This window comes from Cryptotermes secundus, unplaced genomic scaffold (assembly GCF_002891405.2).
Source record: "Cryptotermes secundus unplaced genomic scaffold, Csec_1.0 scaffold557, whole genome shotgun sequence".
Lineage (NCBI taxonomy): Eukaryota > Metazoa > Arthropoda > Insecta > Blattodea > Kalotermitidae > Cryptotermes > Cryptotermes secundus.
Genome location: NW_019735564.1, coordinates 631,481 through 650,134, shown reverse-complemented (window position 1 = coordinate 650,134; position 18,654 = coordinate 631,481). Strand labels below are relative to the sequence as shown.

The 18,654-nt window shown below is 41.1% G+C and overlaps 1 protein-coding gene across 2 annotated transcripts in view; it reads left to right on the top strand.

The window, feature by feature from the left end:
- LOC111869609 (microtubule-associated protein tau) overlaps positions 1-18,053 on the top strand; it is a 70,126-nt gene extending 52,073 nt beyond the window's left edge. For both annotated transcript variants that reach the window (XM_033753500.1, XM_033753499.1), the window contains 2 exons: positions 8,169-8,348; positions 17,105-18,053. In XM_033753500.1, coding sequence (XP_033609391.1) covers positions 8,169-8,348; positions 17,105-17,170 — 246 coding nt within the window. In that variant the 3' untranslated portion in view covers positions 17,171-18,053. The remainder of the gene's footprint in view (positions 1-8,168; positions 8,349-17,104) is intronic.
- Positions 18,054-18,654: the final 601 nt, after the last annotated feature.

Sequence of the window (18,654 nt, the reverse complement as noted above, 5' to 3'; positions counted from 1 at the left end):
ACTTGACGTAACTTGGCGTGAGTTAGCGAGATTTGACGTTACTTGTTTTGACTTGACATGACTTGACGTTTCTTGGCGTGACTTGACATGACTTGACATGAGGCGAGGCGAGACGGGGCGAGTCGAGGCTATTCTAGGCTAGGTTATGTTAGATTATTTGAGGTTAGGTTAGATTAGGTTAGGTTAGGTTAGGTTTGGTTTGTTTTGGTTAGGTTAGGTTAGGTTAGGTTAGGCTAGGCTAGGCTAGGTAAGTAAAAGCTAGGTTAGGTTAGGTTTCCGCAGTAGACTTATGCGCATCAATCAGAGACGGATTGGTACCATTCCCTGCTCTTAGGTTAGGTGTGGTGAGCTGAGGTGAAGTGATGTGAGGTTACGTGACGTTACCTGACGTGCCTTTACGTTAATTGGCTTGACTTGGCTTGACTTGACGTCACTTGTCGTGATTTGACGTAACTTGGCTTGACTTGGCGTGATTTGACGTTACTTGGCTTAACATGACGTGACTTCGCGTGACTTCGCGTGACTTGACGTAACTTGGCGTGAGTTGGCGAGATTTGACGTTACTTGATTTGACTTGACATGACTTGACTTTCCTTGGCGTGACTTGACATGACTTGACATGAGGCGAGGCGAGACGGGGCGAGGCGAGGCTATTCTAGGCTAGGTTATGTTAGATTGTTTGAGGTTAGGTTAGGTTAGGTTAGGCTAGGTAAGTAAAAGCTAAGTTAGGTTAGGTTTGGTTTGGTTTGGTTTGGTTTGGTTTGGTTTGGTTTGGTTTGGTTTGGTTTGGTTAGGTTAGGCTAGGCTAGGTAAGTAAAAGCTAGGTTAGGTTAGGTTTCCGCAGTAGACTTATGCGCATCAATCAGAGATTGTTTGGTACCATTGCTTGCTGTTAGGTTAGGTGTGGTGAGTTGAGGTGAAGTGAGGTGAGGTTACGTGACGTTACCTGACGTGCCTTTACGTTAATTGTCTTGACTTGGCTTGACTTGACGTCACTTGCCGTGATTTGACGTAACTTGGCTTGACTTGGCGTGATTTGACGTTACTTGGCTTGACTTAACATGACGTGACTTGGCGGGACTTCACGTGACTTGACGTAACTTGGCGTGATTTGACGTTACTTGGCTTGACTTAACATGATGTGGCTTGGCTTGACTTAACATGACGTTGCTTGGCGTGACTTGACGTGACTTGACGTATCTTGGCGTGATTTGACGTTACTTGGCTTGACTTAACATGACGTGACTTGGCGTGACTTCGCGTGACTTGACGTAACTTGGCTTGACTTGGCAAGATTTGACGTTACGTGGTTTAACTTGACATGACTTGTTTCTTGGCGTGACTTGACATGACTTAACATGAGGCGTGGCGAGACGGGGCGAGGCGAGGCTATTCTAGGCTAGGTTAGGTTAGATTATTTGAGTTTAGGTTAGGTTAGGTTAGGCTAGGTAAAGTAAAGCGCAGTAGACTTATGCGCATCAATCAAAACCTGAATTCCCTGCTGATAAGTTAGGTGAGGTGAGGTGAAGTGAGGTTACGTGACGTTATGAGACGTAAATTGGCGTGACTTGGCTTGACTTGACGTGACTTGGCGTGATTTGACGTTACTTGGCTTGACTTGGTGTGATTTGACGTTACTTGGCTTTACTTAACATGACGTGACTTGACGTTTCTTGGCGTGACTTGACATGAGGCGAGGCGTGGCTAGACTATGTTAGGTTAGGTTAGGCTAGGTTAGGTTAGGTTTACGCAGTAGACTTGTGCGCATCAATCAGAGACTGAGGGGTACCATTCCCTGCTGTTAGATTTGATGAGGTGAGGTGTGGTATGTTGAGGTGAAGTGAGGTGTGGTTACGTGACGTTACCTGACGTGTCTTGACGTTAATTGGCGTGACTTGGCTTCACTTGACGTGACTTGCCGTGATTTGACGTTACTTGGCTTGACTGGGCATGATTTGACGTTACTTGGCTTGACTTAACATGACGTGACTTCGCGTGACTTGACGTGACTTGACGTAACTTGGCTTGATTTGACGTGACCTGGCTTGACTTAACATGACGTGACTTCGCGTGACTTGACGTAACTTGACTTGATTTGACGCGACCTGGCTTGACTTAACATGACGTGACTTGGCGTGACTTCGCGTGACTTGACGTAACTTGGCGTGATTTGACGTTACTTGGCTTGACTTAACATGACGTGACTTGGCTTGACTCAACATGACGTGACTTGGCGTGACTTCGTGTGACTTGACGTAACTTGGCGAGATTTGACGTTACTTGGTTTGACCTGACATGACTTGACGTTTCTTGGCTTGACTTGACATGACTTGACATGAGGCGTGGCGAGACGGGGCGAGGCGAGGCGAGGCTAGGCTAGGCCAGGCTAGGCTAACTTAGGTTTGATCATTTGATGTTAGGTTAGGTTAGGTTAGGTTATGTTAGGTTAGTTCAGGTTAGGTTAGGTTAGGTTAAAAGCAGTGAAGAATTGTATGCTTGCACTACCAGGTTACCGGATTGGTTGGCCGACACGACTGACCTTGTAAACATCGCCAATGCGTGCACTCATTGGCGATAGTCGATTGGCCGGGGAAGGTCCACCGTTTTCGTACGTGGACGGACATGTGGTGGGTGTGTTGATGGATCGAATCATCAGTAAGTGGGGAATGACTGTAATTGAACTGTATCATTCATGGACTCTGGCCGAGGGAGGAGGGAAGCCACACAGCTGTTGCTTGTGAGACTTGATAATGTGGACCAGAGGATAATAATACGGAAGCACAGCTTCAGAAAAGGGGGGGGGGCTAAATTCGGACTGGATTCAGTTGATTCAAGAGGTGCCTACGGTGGGCACTGTGAACGCGGTAATGCTCTTTGAGTTCATTGGAAGACAGGAAGTTGCTTGGCAATCCGCACGACTGTCCGCCTGTACAACAGGGCGCAACTGCATAGAACTAGTTGCCAGTTACTTAGTTATATTTACTTACTCATTTCGGCGACGAAATCTTTTCTTGTGAGATTAGTGTTCTGAGTTCTGTGTCTGAATTCACCGCAATGTTCTGTACTGGGGAAGAGTAATTGTTAACGTCACATGCTCCATCTTCGCCGACAAATCCTTGTCAAAATTAGCCTGCTCGTAAACAGTATAATAGTATTTAATTTTGCCTGTATCACACTTATTCACTCACGGAGCTGAACCCTTCTTGAGAAACCGCCAATTGTGCATCTACACAAAAAATTCTCAGCATTTTATTGAACGCAAATGTTCAGTACAGTCTTCACAAGAGCCCTCCACTGGTCCCTATCCTGAGCTAGAACAATCCAATTCATACCATACAATTCTGTCTCTCTAAGATCCATTTTAATATTGTTCGACCTCATACCCCTTGGTCTCTTTCCTTCTGGCTTTCCCACCAATATCCTATATGCATTCCTCTTCTACCTCATTCGTGCTACATGTCCGGCCCACTTCATCCTCCTTTATTTGACCATTCTAATTATACTTGGAAAAGAGTGCACGTTATGAAACTCATTTTTCGCTTTTCTCCAACCTCCTGTCACTCCATAATTCTGTCTCTTAGAGGAATATTTCATACGAATAATTCAGTTGGACACTTTCAGGATAAGAACTCGTGACGGCATTAAATTATGTTTTATATGTGGTATCAAATATCTCGATCGAGAGTTGGCAATCCTGTTTCTTATTCGGAAGGCCCCGCGTTCAAATCAGAGCCCAGAGACTGGCAATGCTGACAGAATTTTCATAGGTTCCTCAATCCTCACAAACGCCGAAACATAAAGCCATAACTTCAGCCCTTGACGTCCTTTCTTCTTGTTTGCTAACTATTCATCCTACCGTTTGAATCTTTATTTGCGCATGCGCTACTCTCATCGTCGTTCAGAATAAACAAAGTACACTACGGTGTGCAGAAATGGAAACAGTTTTCTTGCCGATCCCATATATTTAGGCGTCACTGGATCGTACCCCATTCAACCATTGATAGTTCTCGTCCGTATAATTTTGTGTCATAATGCTACAGTCCTTTTGATGTGCTGAAACCCCACGCAAGGTATCGTGTTGGCCGCGCCATAGCTCAAGCGGTTAGTCGCTCGCTTCCCACGGCGGCGGCCCGGGATCGATCCCGGGGTCTGGTCAAGTGGGATTTGTGGTGGACAAAGTGGCGCTGGGTCAGGTTTTCTCCGAATACTTCGGTTTCCCCTGCCAATCTTCATTCCACCAATTGCTCCACAATCACCCTCACTTATCATCTGGGGCTGGTACAATAGGCCAGAAGTGGCCGCAGTACAAGGGACTTAGTCCCACCCCACTAGCAATAAAAAAAAAGTATCGTGTTGCATGAGTAGGCCTATTGAATTCAGAATGAGAAGAGTCTAGAATACCTAAATCTTGAAACTCTATGAATAGTCTTCCTTAAACATAAATGTTAGCTTTTAAGCACAGGCTGATATAGATTATGAAATCATGTTTTTCAGTTCTTGAAATTCGAATTAACTAGCTAGAATTTCCGTTCTTCGTCCGGGTCTTAACGTAAACTCTACGCAAACTAAATGTCTTTATTTTTTTGTGTTGCAGTCTTGTAGTGAGCTCTAGGTTCTTCTTAATCTTCGAGAAATGCATTTATTAAACTTCTTAATCCCTGTGAATAATAACAATCTACGTAAACAGCCCGTGAACATTAGTGTACCAAAAAATACTGAATAATCTTTACTACTCGTTTCTCTCAACATCACCTAACATTAGAACATGATCTCTCTTCTGTAAATCTAATGGGGTGTCGTGAGGGGGAATAGAATTTCACCAAAGTAATGAAAGATTGTGATATAAAATTTTAATGGATTTTACTTTATTTTATTTTATTAACTGTACTACAACGTTTGATTTTAGCGCATATTAATGCAGTGTAGCAGTTTTAATATGTTGACATGCCTGAAGATGGACATCTAAGGCCGAAACTTGTTCTGTTAAAGTGAAAGTGGAAGAAAAAGGAACAATTTGTTGCATTATTGACGGACTGTGTTATACATAGAAGTTTTAATATGGCTTGCAACAGGTTGCTTAAATACAGAGTTAAAAATACTATGCAGTCAACATTATAAACCATTAGGAAGACCGTCACTTCATCTAACTTATATCAACTTAACGTGTCTTCTGGACTTAACAGTTTTAACTACTTAGCCTAACATTCACAACTAGCACAAATCTCATCGATATTTTTTTTTGTAACAACTTACGTACAATATCGACGTATGGAATGTAAAGCTGATTTGCCTCTTCATGATGGCCACTAATGATTGAAACACGTAAAGCCAAAACAAATAAAATCCGTGGTTTCAGTCCGCAAGCGAACTTATACCGACCGAGCGAAGTTAGTGGCAACTTTAGCGGAAAGAGCTTGTCGCGTGATCAGGGCAACGTATCCCCACGGTCATTAATATTTCGGTTTTCTGGACCGGAGCCGCTATTTCCTTGAAATAGCTACTCAATTATCCTCACGAGGCTGAGTGGACTCCGTTCCAGACTCACTACTTCTCAGAAAATCTGCTAGCGTCGGGAATCGAACCCAGATCTCTGAATCTATAGCCAGGAACTCTGACCACTAGACCACAGATGCGGTCGCATGTAAAGCAAAAACCTATTAGTTATTTAATTATTAAATTATTATTATTATTGTTATTATTATGGACTCTCATAATAGTGTCAGGGTCAGTAATACCTGTTAATCATCACAGTATATTCTGAAAGTAGCCCTCATCTGTAATACAGTCGCTGATTCTTCCAACCACATTTCGAATCACGCGACGACATATTTATTGATACGTTAATGGGTTGCATATTGAAGTTATTTCTCTTAGCGACTCCAGTGTTCACGGAGGCGAGAGTACAATTAATTGTGATCTTACGAAATAAGCACATTATAAGCTTTTCTTTGCACTTTTTAGGAATAGTGACATGTTAGTAGCTTGAAGTTATTGCAAAATAAGAATGACATTTGAAATGCGTTGTTTATTTAGGTCTATGTATTATTTTGTAGTTATGTAAAAATTGAAGTTCGCTTAATGGGTGGTGGAATTCAGCTGGGTCCAGTCGGCACGGCGGCCACTGGTAGGCCTATTGTACCTGCCCCGGGTGATTATGATGATGGATAATTTGGTGGAATGAAGATTGGCAGGGGAAACCGAAGTACTCCGAGAAAACCCTTCCCACCGTCACTTTGTCCACCACAAATTCCACTTGACCAGACCCAGGATCGAAGCCTAGCCGCCGCCGTGGGAAGCCAGAGACTATCCGCTTGAGCTATGGCGCGACCTTGTAGTTATGTAACTGTGCTTTCAGCATAGACACAACACAAAATGTTCCAGATATACGTACAGCTTCTGTGGCAATGCGAGATTAATATTTTGAGCATCACTGTTGCCCCCCAGAATTATTACCTCCTGTCTCTGGAATGTAAAACTACACTTCTAGCCCAGTTTGGGGGAATTTCTTGAAGAGTGCTCGTTTTGTTATTGACAATGTTTACCTGAAAATTGTTTAACCCAAGCTGTACACTCTTATGACATTAAATCTACTTTTGAAATTGAAGTTCTACTATTCTACTGTTAGAGGAAACACCACGAGGATTGTATGTTTCACTGCTGAACGGAGAATGTGGTAGTGGCGAAAGAAAAATGGTCTTTGACATCGTCCAATGTAAACTCTGGTTGCCTTCAGAAGTGTCCCTGGCATATGTTTTTCTGTAACCACAGCCCTGGTACTACTGCTGCCTGAACGCCTTCGAATGGCTGTACATTGATACAGAAGCATTTACAGACCCAAGTTTATGTGAGATAATTTCACTGCATTAGGCCATAGTACTCGTGTTCACGCTCCAATATTGTGTACTTATTTCTGGGACACGCTGTATAGTGTCCAATGTTGGGATTAATGATCGTAATGATTTGGAAGGAAGCGGCCTTGGTCTGATTGAGGCAATGTCTCAGCATTTACCTGGAGAGACTGAGGAAAATCAAGGAAATATTCAGCATATCATGTCACCCAGCCGAAATTCGAAGCGACTGCCCATCGAATACAAGCTTAGAACTCTGCCTCCAGACCGATCTGTTCGGCACATATTATTTTTTAAGTAATGGTATCCCTAAGGCGAACTCAACATGGTTCATTGACTAAAAGAGTCGAAGAACCTGGCACTTATTCACTCGCTCTGTATTATAATTAATGTTGCTCTCTCTGAAGCATAGGACCCGGGATAGTGTAGTCCGCATAGCGACTGGCTACGGGCTGGACGACCGAGAGGTCGGAGTTCAAGTCCCGGTAGGGTCAAGAATATTCACTTCTCCATGTCGTCCAGATCGGCTCTGGGGTCCACCAGACCTCCTATACAATGGGTACGGGGGCTGTTTCTCTGGGGGTAAAGCGGCAGAAGCGTGAAGCTAACGACAGCTCTAACTAGTGTCGAGGTCAAGAAAATGTGGGTCTATACGTCCCCATACGCCTTCATGGTGTAGTTCTTAATTAGTTAAGCACAGGCACAACTTTATCTTTTATCTTTATCTTCTGAAGCATAGGGTTTCTTTGAAATGCAGTTTCACTTCATTTTCCTTAATATTATAGACAGTCGGTAGGACTCGTTGGAAAGGGGGATCAGCCCTGTCGCAAGGTCGCTACCTGCACAGAGAATGGACGGGGACATCCATGCCTCGAGTGGGATTCCGAACCCACGGTCCCAGTGTTCATTGCATGACTTACCCTGCGCGGCCACTGTGAGCGGCTATTCACGCATTTGCATCTCCTGAAAACAGTAATCTGATCTAATGTAATCAGTAATTGTCAGTAGGGCTGTGTAACTCCACATTCGTATTATAATGGCAGGGTAGCGTTGCAGCTTTTCGTGAGCCTTCGATCTCAGAAGAACCTCGTTACATTGGAGACAATGAGGATCAGTCGCTCTGCAGCGCTTATAGCGAGCCTTCGTTACATTGGAGACAATGCGGATCAGTCGCTCTGCAGCGCTTACAGCGAGCCTTCGTTACATTGGAGACAATGCGGATCAGTCGCTCTGCAGCGCTTACAGCGAGCCTTCGTTACATTGGAGACAATCCAGATCAGTCGCTCTGCAGCGCTTACAGCGAGCCTTTGTGTGTTGCAGATCGAGAACCAGAAGCTTGAATTCAAGGCACAGAGTAAGGTTGATTCCCTGGCCAACGTGAAGTACAGACCTGGCGGTGGTGACATCAAGATCTTCGACGATAAAATCTATCTAAAGCAGATCAGTGGCGGGGCTAGCAGCATCGCCAGTTCCGAGGAGGGCCATGTTTCTGGCACACAGGTGAACATGTTACACAGCATGTACAACTTAGTATCCAGAAATGTTTGTGATTAAGAAATTATTACTTATATGATCATTTGAGTGAATTGCCTTGAAAATACTTACTCTGGTAAAAATATCCGATAACACGCAACGCAAATAGCAAGAGTCTGCAGTTGTGTAGGATCCTTAATCATTGTCATTTGTTCTCATCTCTATAGCCTCTCTCTAAGACATATCTTAGTCTTATTCTCCCGTCTCTGTCTAGGGTGTTCAAGTAGCCGTTTTCCACTGCTGCCTCATGACCCACATAGTTCCTCGTTCCGCACTCGTACAGAACAGCTGGCAGAATATTTGCTTTGTGCAGCATTATTTCAGTGTTGTGGGCCGTATGAAGGTCTATGGCAGTGTGGAGCTCAGTAATAGCAAGAATTTCCAGAACCGAACGTTCTCAAAAATTTTTTGTAAACCTCGTGTTCCTAACTACTCAAATTTTTTAAATTCTCAGTTGATTCATTACATATGGTAATATTATTCCAAAGAATTTTTTAATATTTTTGATTTTGTGACATATTCCCCTTCATATATGCATATATATAGTTTTGGCCACATTTTATTCCGGACAGATTTTTTGCCTGTGGGAGAATTTCTGCATTATTCTTTATGGTATTTACACTTTCCATCAACAGATTATCATAATAACATGAACGGATGAGCAGCTTGATATAGTATTTCAAAACACTTTACTGGATAGAACAACCGATGACGTGTCTTAAGCAAGAGCTTCAGAATTATGACAAATTTTCCTGCATTTTGTTTGTAAGACTTTTTACCTATTAAACGTTCCGCAATTCATCTTTATCATCACCACCTCCGTCGTTGTCATCTCTATGCCCAGAACTGAACACAGCTGGGGGTGTATTTGGTTCTTCCTGCCGAAGAAATGTTTCCCATATGTCGGTCTAAAACCGAAGAGATGCATTTTTTAACAGAACTGTGGAAGATGGGACACGCATTAGCGTAGTTGGTTGACGCACTATGCTACAAGCCGGGAGGTCGCGGGTTCAAGTCCCGATGAGTTCATTGGATTTTTTCAGTTGACCTAATCCTTCCAGCCACACCATGGCCCTGGGGTCGACTCAGTCTCTAACAGAACTGAGTACCAGGAATTAATTAAATAATTTTCCTAGGGAGTAAACGCGGCCGGCGCGTAAGGCTGAGAACCTTACCACCATCTTTGAGCCGATTACCTAGGTAATGTGGGAGCCTCAACGTCTCACAACCCCATAGGCCTTCACGGCCTGTTACAGGGATAGCTTTACTTACTTTTTTACTGTGGAAGATGTTTGTAACTTGCTGCTATTTTGTCAGACATATTAGAATTTTTTTCAAGTGCGAATTTTGCTGCAAAATGTTTTTTTAAGAAAAGATTGATTTTTGAGTGATAACAAAACGACGCATGTCGAATGTTTTGACGTTGATTGACAATTGGCCCTATACAGAAGTTGCCTTGACAATAAAAATTATGTAGAGTGTGTAGGGTCTGTATAGTCCAGTTACCGAGAATAACTTTGAAGCACTTACAGAAGGAGAAACCAAAACTCAAATCAATAAGTATACATAGATTCGCCATTTAATTTTACGAATGTCTTCTTTTTGGTGCATTCGCAACGAGAAGTTAGCAAAAATGCTTGATTAGCTTCGCCATGTCCTTCTGTGTGCAGGTAACATCTATAGAACCGCTGAAGCCTTTCATAAAGAGCACATATTTATGAAAAGTTTTCCAAAAAATGAACGCTCTGAATTAAATCCAGAAGTCGACTCTTCTACAAAAGTTTGGAAAGGGCTCCCGAGTTACTACTTCCCACATATGTACGTCCAGCTCTTGAGAACCTGGCGCAAACAATCGGTGGCAAGCTTCCCATAGACGGTCTTCCAGCGTTTAAAATGCAACCAAGAGATTATATTAATTTTTACTTGCATTAATACCAAATAATTTTTGCACCTTAAGAACCCAAGGAAAAAAAATTGTTGATAAAGTGTAACTTTCACTGTTAGAAAGTAGGACTTGGATTAGACTGCGCGGAAGGCTTTGAGATTTTCAAATGGATCCTCATACAAACAGGGCCGCTGCTCACTGCCTTACATGAAGAATTACATAAATTTCTAAGCACACCTCGAGTACTGGTCGTGCAAATCGCGAAATATTTATCGGAGTTTCGAACAAAAGTAGCAGAGAAGGATACAATGCAGATTTTTCCACACGTCTTGTTATTTTCGAGATAATTAGAAAGCAGAGTGAATTGCCTGCAACTTTCATACTTTGCTGCATTTTTAACTGTTCATGAGATCGGACTGGTTGTGCATCCCAATAATGATTCCCAGTCCCTGTTTACACGTTTCTCGGAATCAATATTTGTGTCCGAAATGAATGAAAATATTTGTCCGGTGTAACTTACAGAAAATTAGGTCGCGTACAAAGGAAACGTGTAAACAGTGACTGTAAGGAATGTAGTCAGCACTGGCAACACTGCACCCTGTGGTTCGCTTGCAACATTACAATTGCATTGGCTGGAATGAAAGCACTGTGTGCACTTAATGTTTTAGAATAAGTATAGACATTAAGTAGGCACAAAACGGGGGGGGGATACTGAGGCTTGTCACGTTTCTGCTCTCCATCGAATTCTAAAACTGACAAAGCATGAGGGCTGCAGTATGCTAAGTTGCCTTGTCGTCCTACAGTAATGGTCAAAATCAGGAATCTGCAGCGGCGTGTTCCAGCTGTACGACAGAAATGCTGCTGCGCATTATAATTTATGAATGAACGAGGTGTCGTGTTGTAATACATTTTATATTTTCCCCAAATTTATTTCCTCTTGTGACAGATCTATGTAATCACATTTTATAACTAAGATCTAAAAGTTTGTGACGGTGGCACATTGGTACAAATATTATGTTTTTGGACATTATCCATCGTCCTGGCATTATCTAGAAGTCATCATCATCATCATCATAACCAAGACGATGGATAATGTCCAAAACCATAATATTTGCACATTTTATAAATTTAAAATAATTGTTCGGTTTTCGAGGCACAAACCTCTGAGGCTGCCGCAGTCTGACGACGAATATGCAATTCATAAACTGACTCACTTATTCGGTATCATTTGATTCTCTTTTCCTGGGGTATGAATTGTGATACCTAGTCTGCAGCGACGTATGATAACGAGATTGCATTAATTTTAAGTGAATTCATACACGTGACTTGTATCGTACCCATTTTCTCACTTTCTGGTGTTAAATCCACATTAGTTCACCGCTTGACAAGTATCCTACCAATATATCTTATCATGTGTCATTTCAGGCAGTTTCACGCAGTCATAATTTATATTCACAAGATCCTTATTAATACTTTCTTCCTTTCTGTGCCTTTGTCTTTAAATATGCTTCTGTTCACACAAATTTTGACCCAGCAGGACGACAGTTCTATTAACAAACGACCTCCATACAATTATCCTACAAATATTTGTCGAATATTATATGAACCATTGAAATTCTAGTTTTTCTTTTAATTTGTTCCTTTCATCAATTGGGTACAAGTTTTCTTTTTGTTACTTGAGTTCCAAATATACTGGATACCAGTTCCACTCAATTCAGCTATGTCTGCCCCCCCCCCGGTGTAGATCCGCCTCCTTTGGAACGTGCATGCAGTCCTGTAAGTATTGATGGAGCCCATTGGGAAGGTGCTATTGCACTGAAATGATGGCTAATTTTGTGAGATTAATAAACGTGGTTCTGTAACGTCCGTTCCAAGATTTATATATAACATAATTTGTCTAAACCAGACACAACTGAGCGACTTGTGTTACGTTGACAATTTATTTCATGACTGTGACAGAGTTTTTCGTTCCGACTAGGATGTAGGAGGGTTATTCGGAAAGTAACCTCCGGTGCCCTGTTAACAAAACATACTTAAGCTACTTCTTATCCTAGTCACCTCCGGAATTGAGGCATTTGTCACATCGGGGAATAAGTTTCTGAATGTCTGTGTCAGAGAAGATTTTAGCCTGTGAATTCAGTCACGTACATTTTGACGCCTTCCACGAACTCCTCATTACTGCTGAACTGCTGTGATCCCAACCAGTTCTTCATGGAGATGCGACGAAACAGGCGGTTGTCGCTCGTAGCGAGTTGAAATGCTCCAGTAGTGCTCAAGTACGATCAGCTGTATGCGGACACACATTGTCATGAAGAAGCACTACACCGGATGTCAGCATTCCACCCCTTTTGTTCTGAATGGGTCTACGCATTCTTTTCGCGTTACACAATACACTTCTGGCGTAATTGTAGTCCCTTGTTGCATGAATTCCACCATCAGCACTCCTTTCCTGTCCCAGAAAAAAGTTGCCATCAGCTTTCTTGCAACCAGGCATCGTTTCTTTAAACTTCTTCATCTTGTTTGGTGAATGTGTGTGCATCCACTGCTTTGACTGCTCTGTGGTTTCAGCATACACAAATTAAGCCCAGGTTTCATCATCTGTTACTCGTACGATGTGGTTGAGAAACTCATCGGCATCTTTATGGTATAGCTCAAAAAGTGTCAAGGTGTAAGGTGTTCTCTGCGTTTTGTTCGCAGTCGTGAACACCTTTTGAACCAATCTTGCTCATAACTTGTGATTGCCTAGCCTAAATGTAATAATCTTGTAGAGAAAATGCGTGAAATCAGTGAAAATTCACACGAAACTTCTGAAATAATGAAATTGTCTTTCACAAATTTTTGGTCAGCACTTTGATCAAGATCATCACTCACTACAGGTGGCCAACCGCTTCGCCCTCTCATCTTTAAACATTCTACACCTTTGTCTTACATTTTGGCAGTAAACCGCCCCGTATAATTCACGATGGATTTCTGCAGCACTCATGTTTTTAGCGTGAAGAAACCCGGATAAGAGAACGAATTCTGCAGCTGGCGGGATTATCAGCCGCGGGACACTTCATAACTTACTGTGTGGAGACAAGAACAAACACCAGGTGACCAGTTTTATGGTGGTTTACAGGCCAATAAATCATGTGGCGCTACCTCGCATGAGCGAGCTCATCCCCGCTCCTACATTTGTTGCCTAAAATAACGGAGGCTACTTTCCGAATAGCCTCCGTATGACACAAGACATGCGGTAGGGAGGTGCTGAATGCACTGTTCCCAATACTTCGCTCCCTTAAATGCAGGTACGACTTAAAATCTTGCTACGAATGCGTATGGGTTGAAATGCCTGCTTTGGACGGTCTAAGTTTCTCCTTTGGCAACCCCTATTTCCCNTTCTACCCTGAAGATGGAGGCGATACGTTCCTCCGAAACGTCGGTTAACACCACATATACACGGTGCCAAATCCCAGAAGACTGCTTTCTTCATAGTCACCGCCGTGAAAGCCTCAAATCTTACATTCCTGGATTAGTTTAGAAACATGTTTCTTCCGAACTAATATTTTTACTCTGGCTTAAGGGGGATGCATTCTAAATCTCCACGAATCTACGTAGCGTACATTAGTACGTTAATGCTGCAGGCAGTACTGCGCTACACTCGATATTTTCTAACTTAAATTACTTCAATATTAGTTTCGTCAACTCTGGAGTTGTAAAACCTGATACAAACAACACCCTTCTCTGTTGTCGCCCTTCCTATTGTGTATCCTTCTCTAGGTTTTTGACTGCTCTGATATGTATGATACCACCTCTGTCGATGCTACTGTCTCCAGCCTCAACACTATTGTCCGAGAAGCTATGGAACAGGCAGTTCCACGTGATTACACCAGAAAGTCAGAATTCACATACTGGCATTTTCTGGTTCTTTTAGGTATTACATTAGGAAAAGGTATTATTTTGACAGATGTTTTAAAAGGAAGAAATACGACTGTCAATACAATTAATTTACATTTTTCGTAAGCTAGTTAAAGCAACTATAAATCAGACAATCAGACGGTTGAAGTCCACTGGTGGTAATTTAAAGTCGCAACCCAATCAGTTCCGGAAGTACTCAACTTGGCCGCTTGTAGGAAAAGTACTTCAGCTTGTATTCAGCTTCAGGTAGATGGTATTCATTTGGTGGAACCTTAGGAAGTTGCTGATGAATTAGCTAAACGCTTTAAATCAGGCTATAATAATCCTTGCTCAGGAGTCTTCTATTCCCATTTGCTGTATTTTGAATTTTATCTGTAGCTCCCATTTCTTATTCGGACATTTTAAGGCCTTTAAAAGTCTTAGACCATCTGAATTTATCGAATTTGATGACACCCCTGGCTTTGTTATTGGATATTCTCATGTCTTTGTACCTGCTCGGAACATATTTTAAATATAAGCTTAACTCAACAGCATTTTCCTAACTTCTAGAAAGAAGTGACAAATTTTCCCGCCTTTAAAAGATAACGGCGCCTCTAATATCCATTACAGATTCATTTCTGTAATTACTCATTTTTCCAAATTAGTTTAATTTGCTGTTCATAACAGTATTTTACATTATTTAAAGTTTGAATTTAATCTCCGCGTGTGTGGTTTTATTATATCAAAATTTACCATCGCCAGTTACGTAACTTATCCTGATTGTATTACCCCCTTTAGTGTGCTTTCATCTTCAAGTTTTCTCCATTTATTTCGAGCTTAGCAGTGCATCTTACCTTGTTGCTCACACCCTGCTTCTCCATAAGCTAAATGCTTTCAGACACTGATGGTTATGTTAATTAGCTTTGTTCTTGCCTAACAAAAAGATAGTACCTGGTCCATGTTCCTGGACATCTTTCATCTCCTTTGGAGTAATGCTCCTCAAGGATCTGTTTATTAATGACTTATGTGATGCATAGAACTACTCTAGATAACTGCCTTTTACTTATATGAAAATCTACGGTGCCATTAACTCTCTTAAAGAATTAAATCTGCTACAGTCTGATATTGATTCTATATGAGGTTCGTACACTGCTAACTAAATGAAATTCAACATTATTAAAGCTAAAATTGTATCCTTATCAAGAAAACTAACATATTGATTTACGAGTAACATTTTTTCAGTCTTCTACAACATGCACAGACTTCATTAAAGATTCTAGATTCTAAACTTCGTTTCAATAATAATGTCAGCTATATATATTCTCATTATAAATCTTTTGGCCTTCAAATCCCTCGAATGTCTGTACGTACTGTATATTACCCTAGTTATATAGTAGTTGGCTATGCCTCCCTTATTTGGAATTCTGTTTTATCACTGATGACAGAAAACGGGAACGCATGCAGCAGAAGTCTGTAGCTTTCTGTTTCGATCATTTCTTTGCCCATGTCCATTGCAGTTATTCTGCTTTAGAGCGGTTTAAATTTCCTTGTCCTAGCTTGGCTTCGCTATAAATTCTGTCCTCTTTTGGAAACTCTTGATCTGCCAGTCCCTGCACGGCATAGCAGAGAATTGTTTGTGTTGACTGCTCTTCCAGTAAAAATTAGCCTTCTACTGTATACACTTCAGCTGGTAAGGCTGTTTCTAGGAACATTGACATATCTGGAACCAAAACTATTTTTCTTAACCATATTTTATGGTTTTACTTGTTAATAATTAGTTATTGTAATGTTCATTGTACGCAAGATTAATTTTTCATGAAATATCTCCAACGGTTCAGGGCTGAAATTCTGAAGCGCTTGCGTTGGCAGCACTGTTGCAGGAAGCGGGGAGGTCTGCCCGATGTCTCTATCCTCTCCGGTGCGCCAGTTACTAAANATGATTAATTTTATAATATGTGTCATTTTAGGTCAATATTAAGCCCTAGATAAGTTACTGGAATTACAGTCCAGGATTTATATTTTGTTATAAATTTGGATTTAACGGAATTCGCATAGAAAGAAAACTATTTCAAAATGTTCTATTGGATTTTACATTAAAAAGAAAAACTGTACACTTAGGTACGCTGATATATTGGGTTTCTGGACTTTATCCATCGTCCTAATTTTTAAGATAACTAATAAAAACACGACGTTTCGGAAACTGGATCTGTTTCCGTCCTCAGGTGAAGGAAATCACTGGACCAGTGATTGTGGCTAGCTCTTTCTAATGGACCCAACAGAATAGGTGTTTTCCTTCACCTGAGGACGGAAACAGATCCAGTTTCCGAAACGTCGTGTTTTTATTAGTTATCTTAAAAATTAGGACGATGGATAAAGTCCAGAAACCCAATATATCAGCGTACCTAAGTGTACAGTTTTTCTTTTTAATGTAAAATCCAATAGAACATTTTGAAATAGTTTTCTTTCTATGCGAATTCCGTTAAATCCAAATTTATAACAAAATATAAATCCTGGACTGTAATTCCAGTAACTTATCTAGGGCTTAATATTTATTTAAAATGACACATATTATAAAATTAATCATGATACAAATGTTAAGCATGTACTCTCTTTTCCTCTGATTATGTCCGAAGAAACGTAGATCGAACGGTGTTCAAGCTTCTGACTCCTTCCTTCTTCATAGCTTTCAGTACACCAGAAATACAGAATGAATATTAAACTACTATCCTTCAGCATCTTCTAGGCATACCAAATATTTTTAAAATGTTCATGGTACGTATTCAGCATCACTTTCGTTGAATGCGTACTTATAAAAAATATCCGACAAACAGCCTAAACTGTAATTTTCTCATCATCAGACTTTATGAGCGTAATTTTTTCCCTTCTTGCATGAAATTGCCCTGCTCTTTGCTTCACGTGACAAGCATTGCTAAGGGAGTGACATTAAGCATATTGTTTGCAGAGCCCAGTGCCCCACTCTCCATCCCAGGCGGTCTCTGAAAACGACTCGCGCCACGAAGACAGCTAAAACAATCCGAATGGCGGCACAAGAAGCTGCTCTAGATCTCGTTCCTTCTTCGATTGTGATTGGCTGCTGTCCAGTGACGTCCGTTTCAATAGGAACAATAATGAGAGTGAAGGACTGAAACCATCTTTCAGTAGCAACAAGAGTTTTGTTGGAACGGATAAAATCCACTGCTCTTCGTTTTGTGTTAATATATAACCCCGTTCAGCTTGACATAAAGGGTCATGCATCATTGAGAGTGGAACAGAAGGTTCGTGTGTGAAAGTTGGTCATACTAAATATTCTACTTCAGAGGCTGCGTACACATATGTACGTTATGTTTGGTAGTTTATAATAGTATTGCATCTGACCATAGTCCCGTTTATAGGTGGAAAATCTCAATTAGACTAACTTAATACAAGTATGACCAATTTTCAGAAGATGGGAGCGGCTGGTTTGCTTTTGCAAATAAATATGAATTGTTACCAACTTATGGGGATGTCAATTGAGGCAACAGTGTGTGTTTATATTGGCAGTGTTAACTTATTTCTTATGAACTTTTATCATCATTATGGAAACTTATGGTCAGTCTTATCAACCGTGAAGATATTATCTAGATAAAGGTGACGCTTTTTGAATTGTTGTTTATATTTATGACGCATGGCCGTATCCGCTTTTCTAGTATTTCATGTATGTGTATGATATAAAGAGCCCAGTTTATATGCTTTAAGTTTGTGATATAGTATATAGTACATAATACGTCACTATATTAATTGCGTCTATATAAAAGGCCATACGAAATAAAACAGCACGGCAATGTAAGTTTGCTTACATTCAGTAACCCTTATGAAAAGCAGTTAACTTTGCATTAAAATATAATTTGCTAATGAATTATTTCGTAAAGCCACTAATATCATGATTATTGTTACTCTGTGTGGTATGCGTCACTCTATTCTAAAAATATATTCACGACAGTTCATTGTTGCGCTTGCAGAACGTAAAATCGGTTCATTACGCAACAAAATCTTTCCCAGTGTATGCTTGAAGGCACTAAACAGTACATCCCAGCACCTAAATAGACTGTGTGCATATAACCTTACACGTGTCTATATTTCTATTGTTACGCCTGCTTTTTACAGATGCTAATCATTCCCTTCATGTGCTGATTGTCGTGGACGTTATCGATGCGTATTATGAAGAAGTGAGAATAATTATGTCTTAAGTAAGTGCACATAGAATCGTCTCATGAAATGGAAAAGTTGGTAATTCTTGCAGTGAATATAAAACTGTGTAGCAAATAAGAGCAGACGTGTTTTCAGTATGGCTTTCATGTGGTCGGTGAATCCTACATTTACGGGATTTCAGGCAGATATTTATATATGGTTTTAAATTTTTTTTTAATTCTCTTAGTGGGGGGTGGAGTCCAACTGGGTCCACTCGGCACGGAGGCCACTGGTGGGCCTGTTGTAGCCTGTCCCGGGTGATTATGACGATGAAGAATTTGGTGG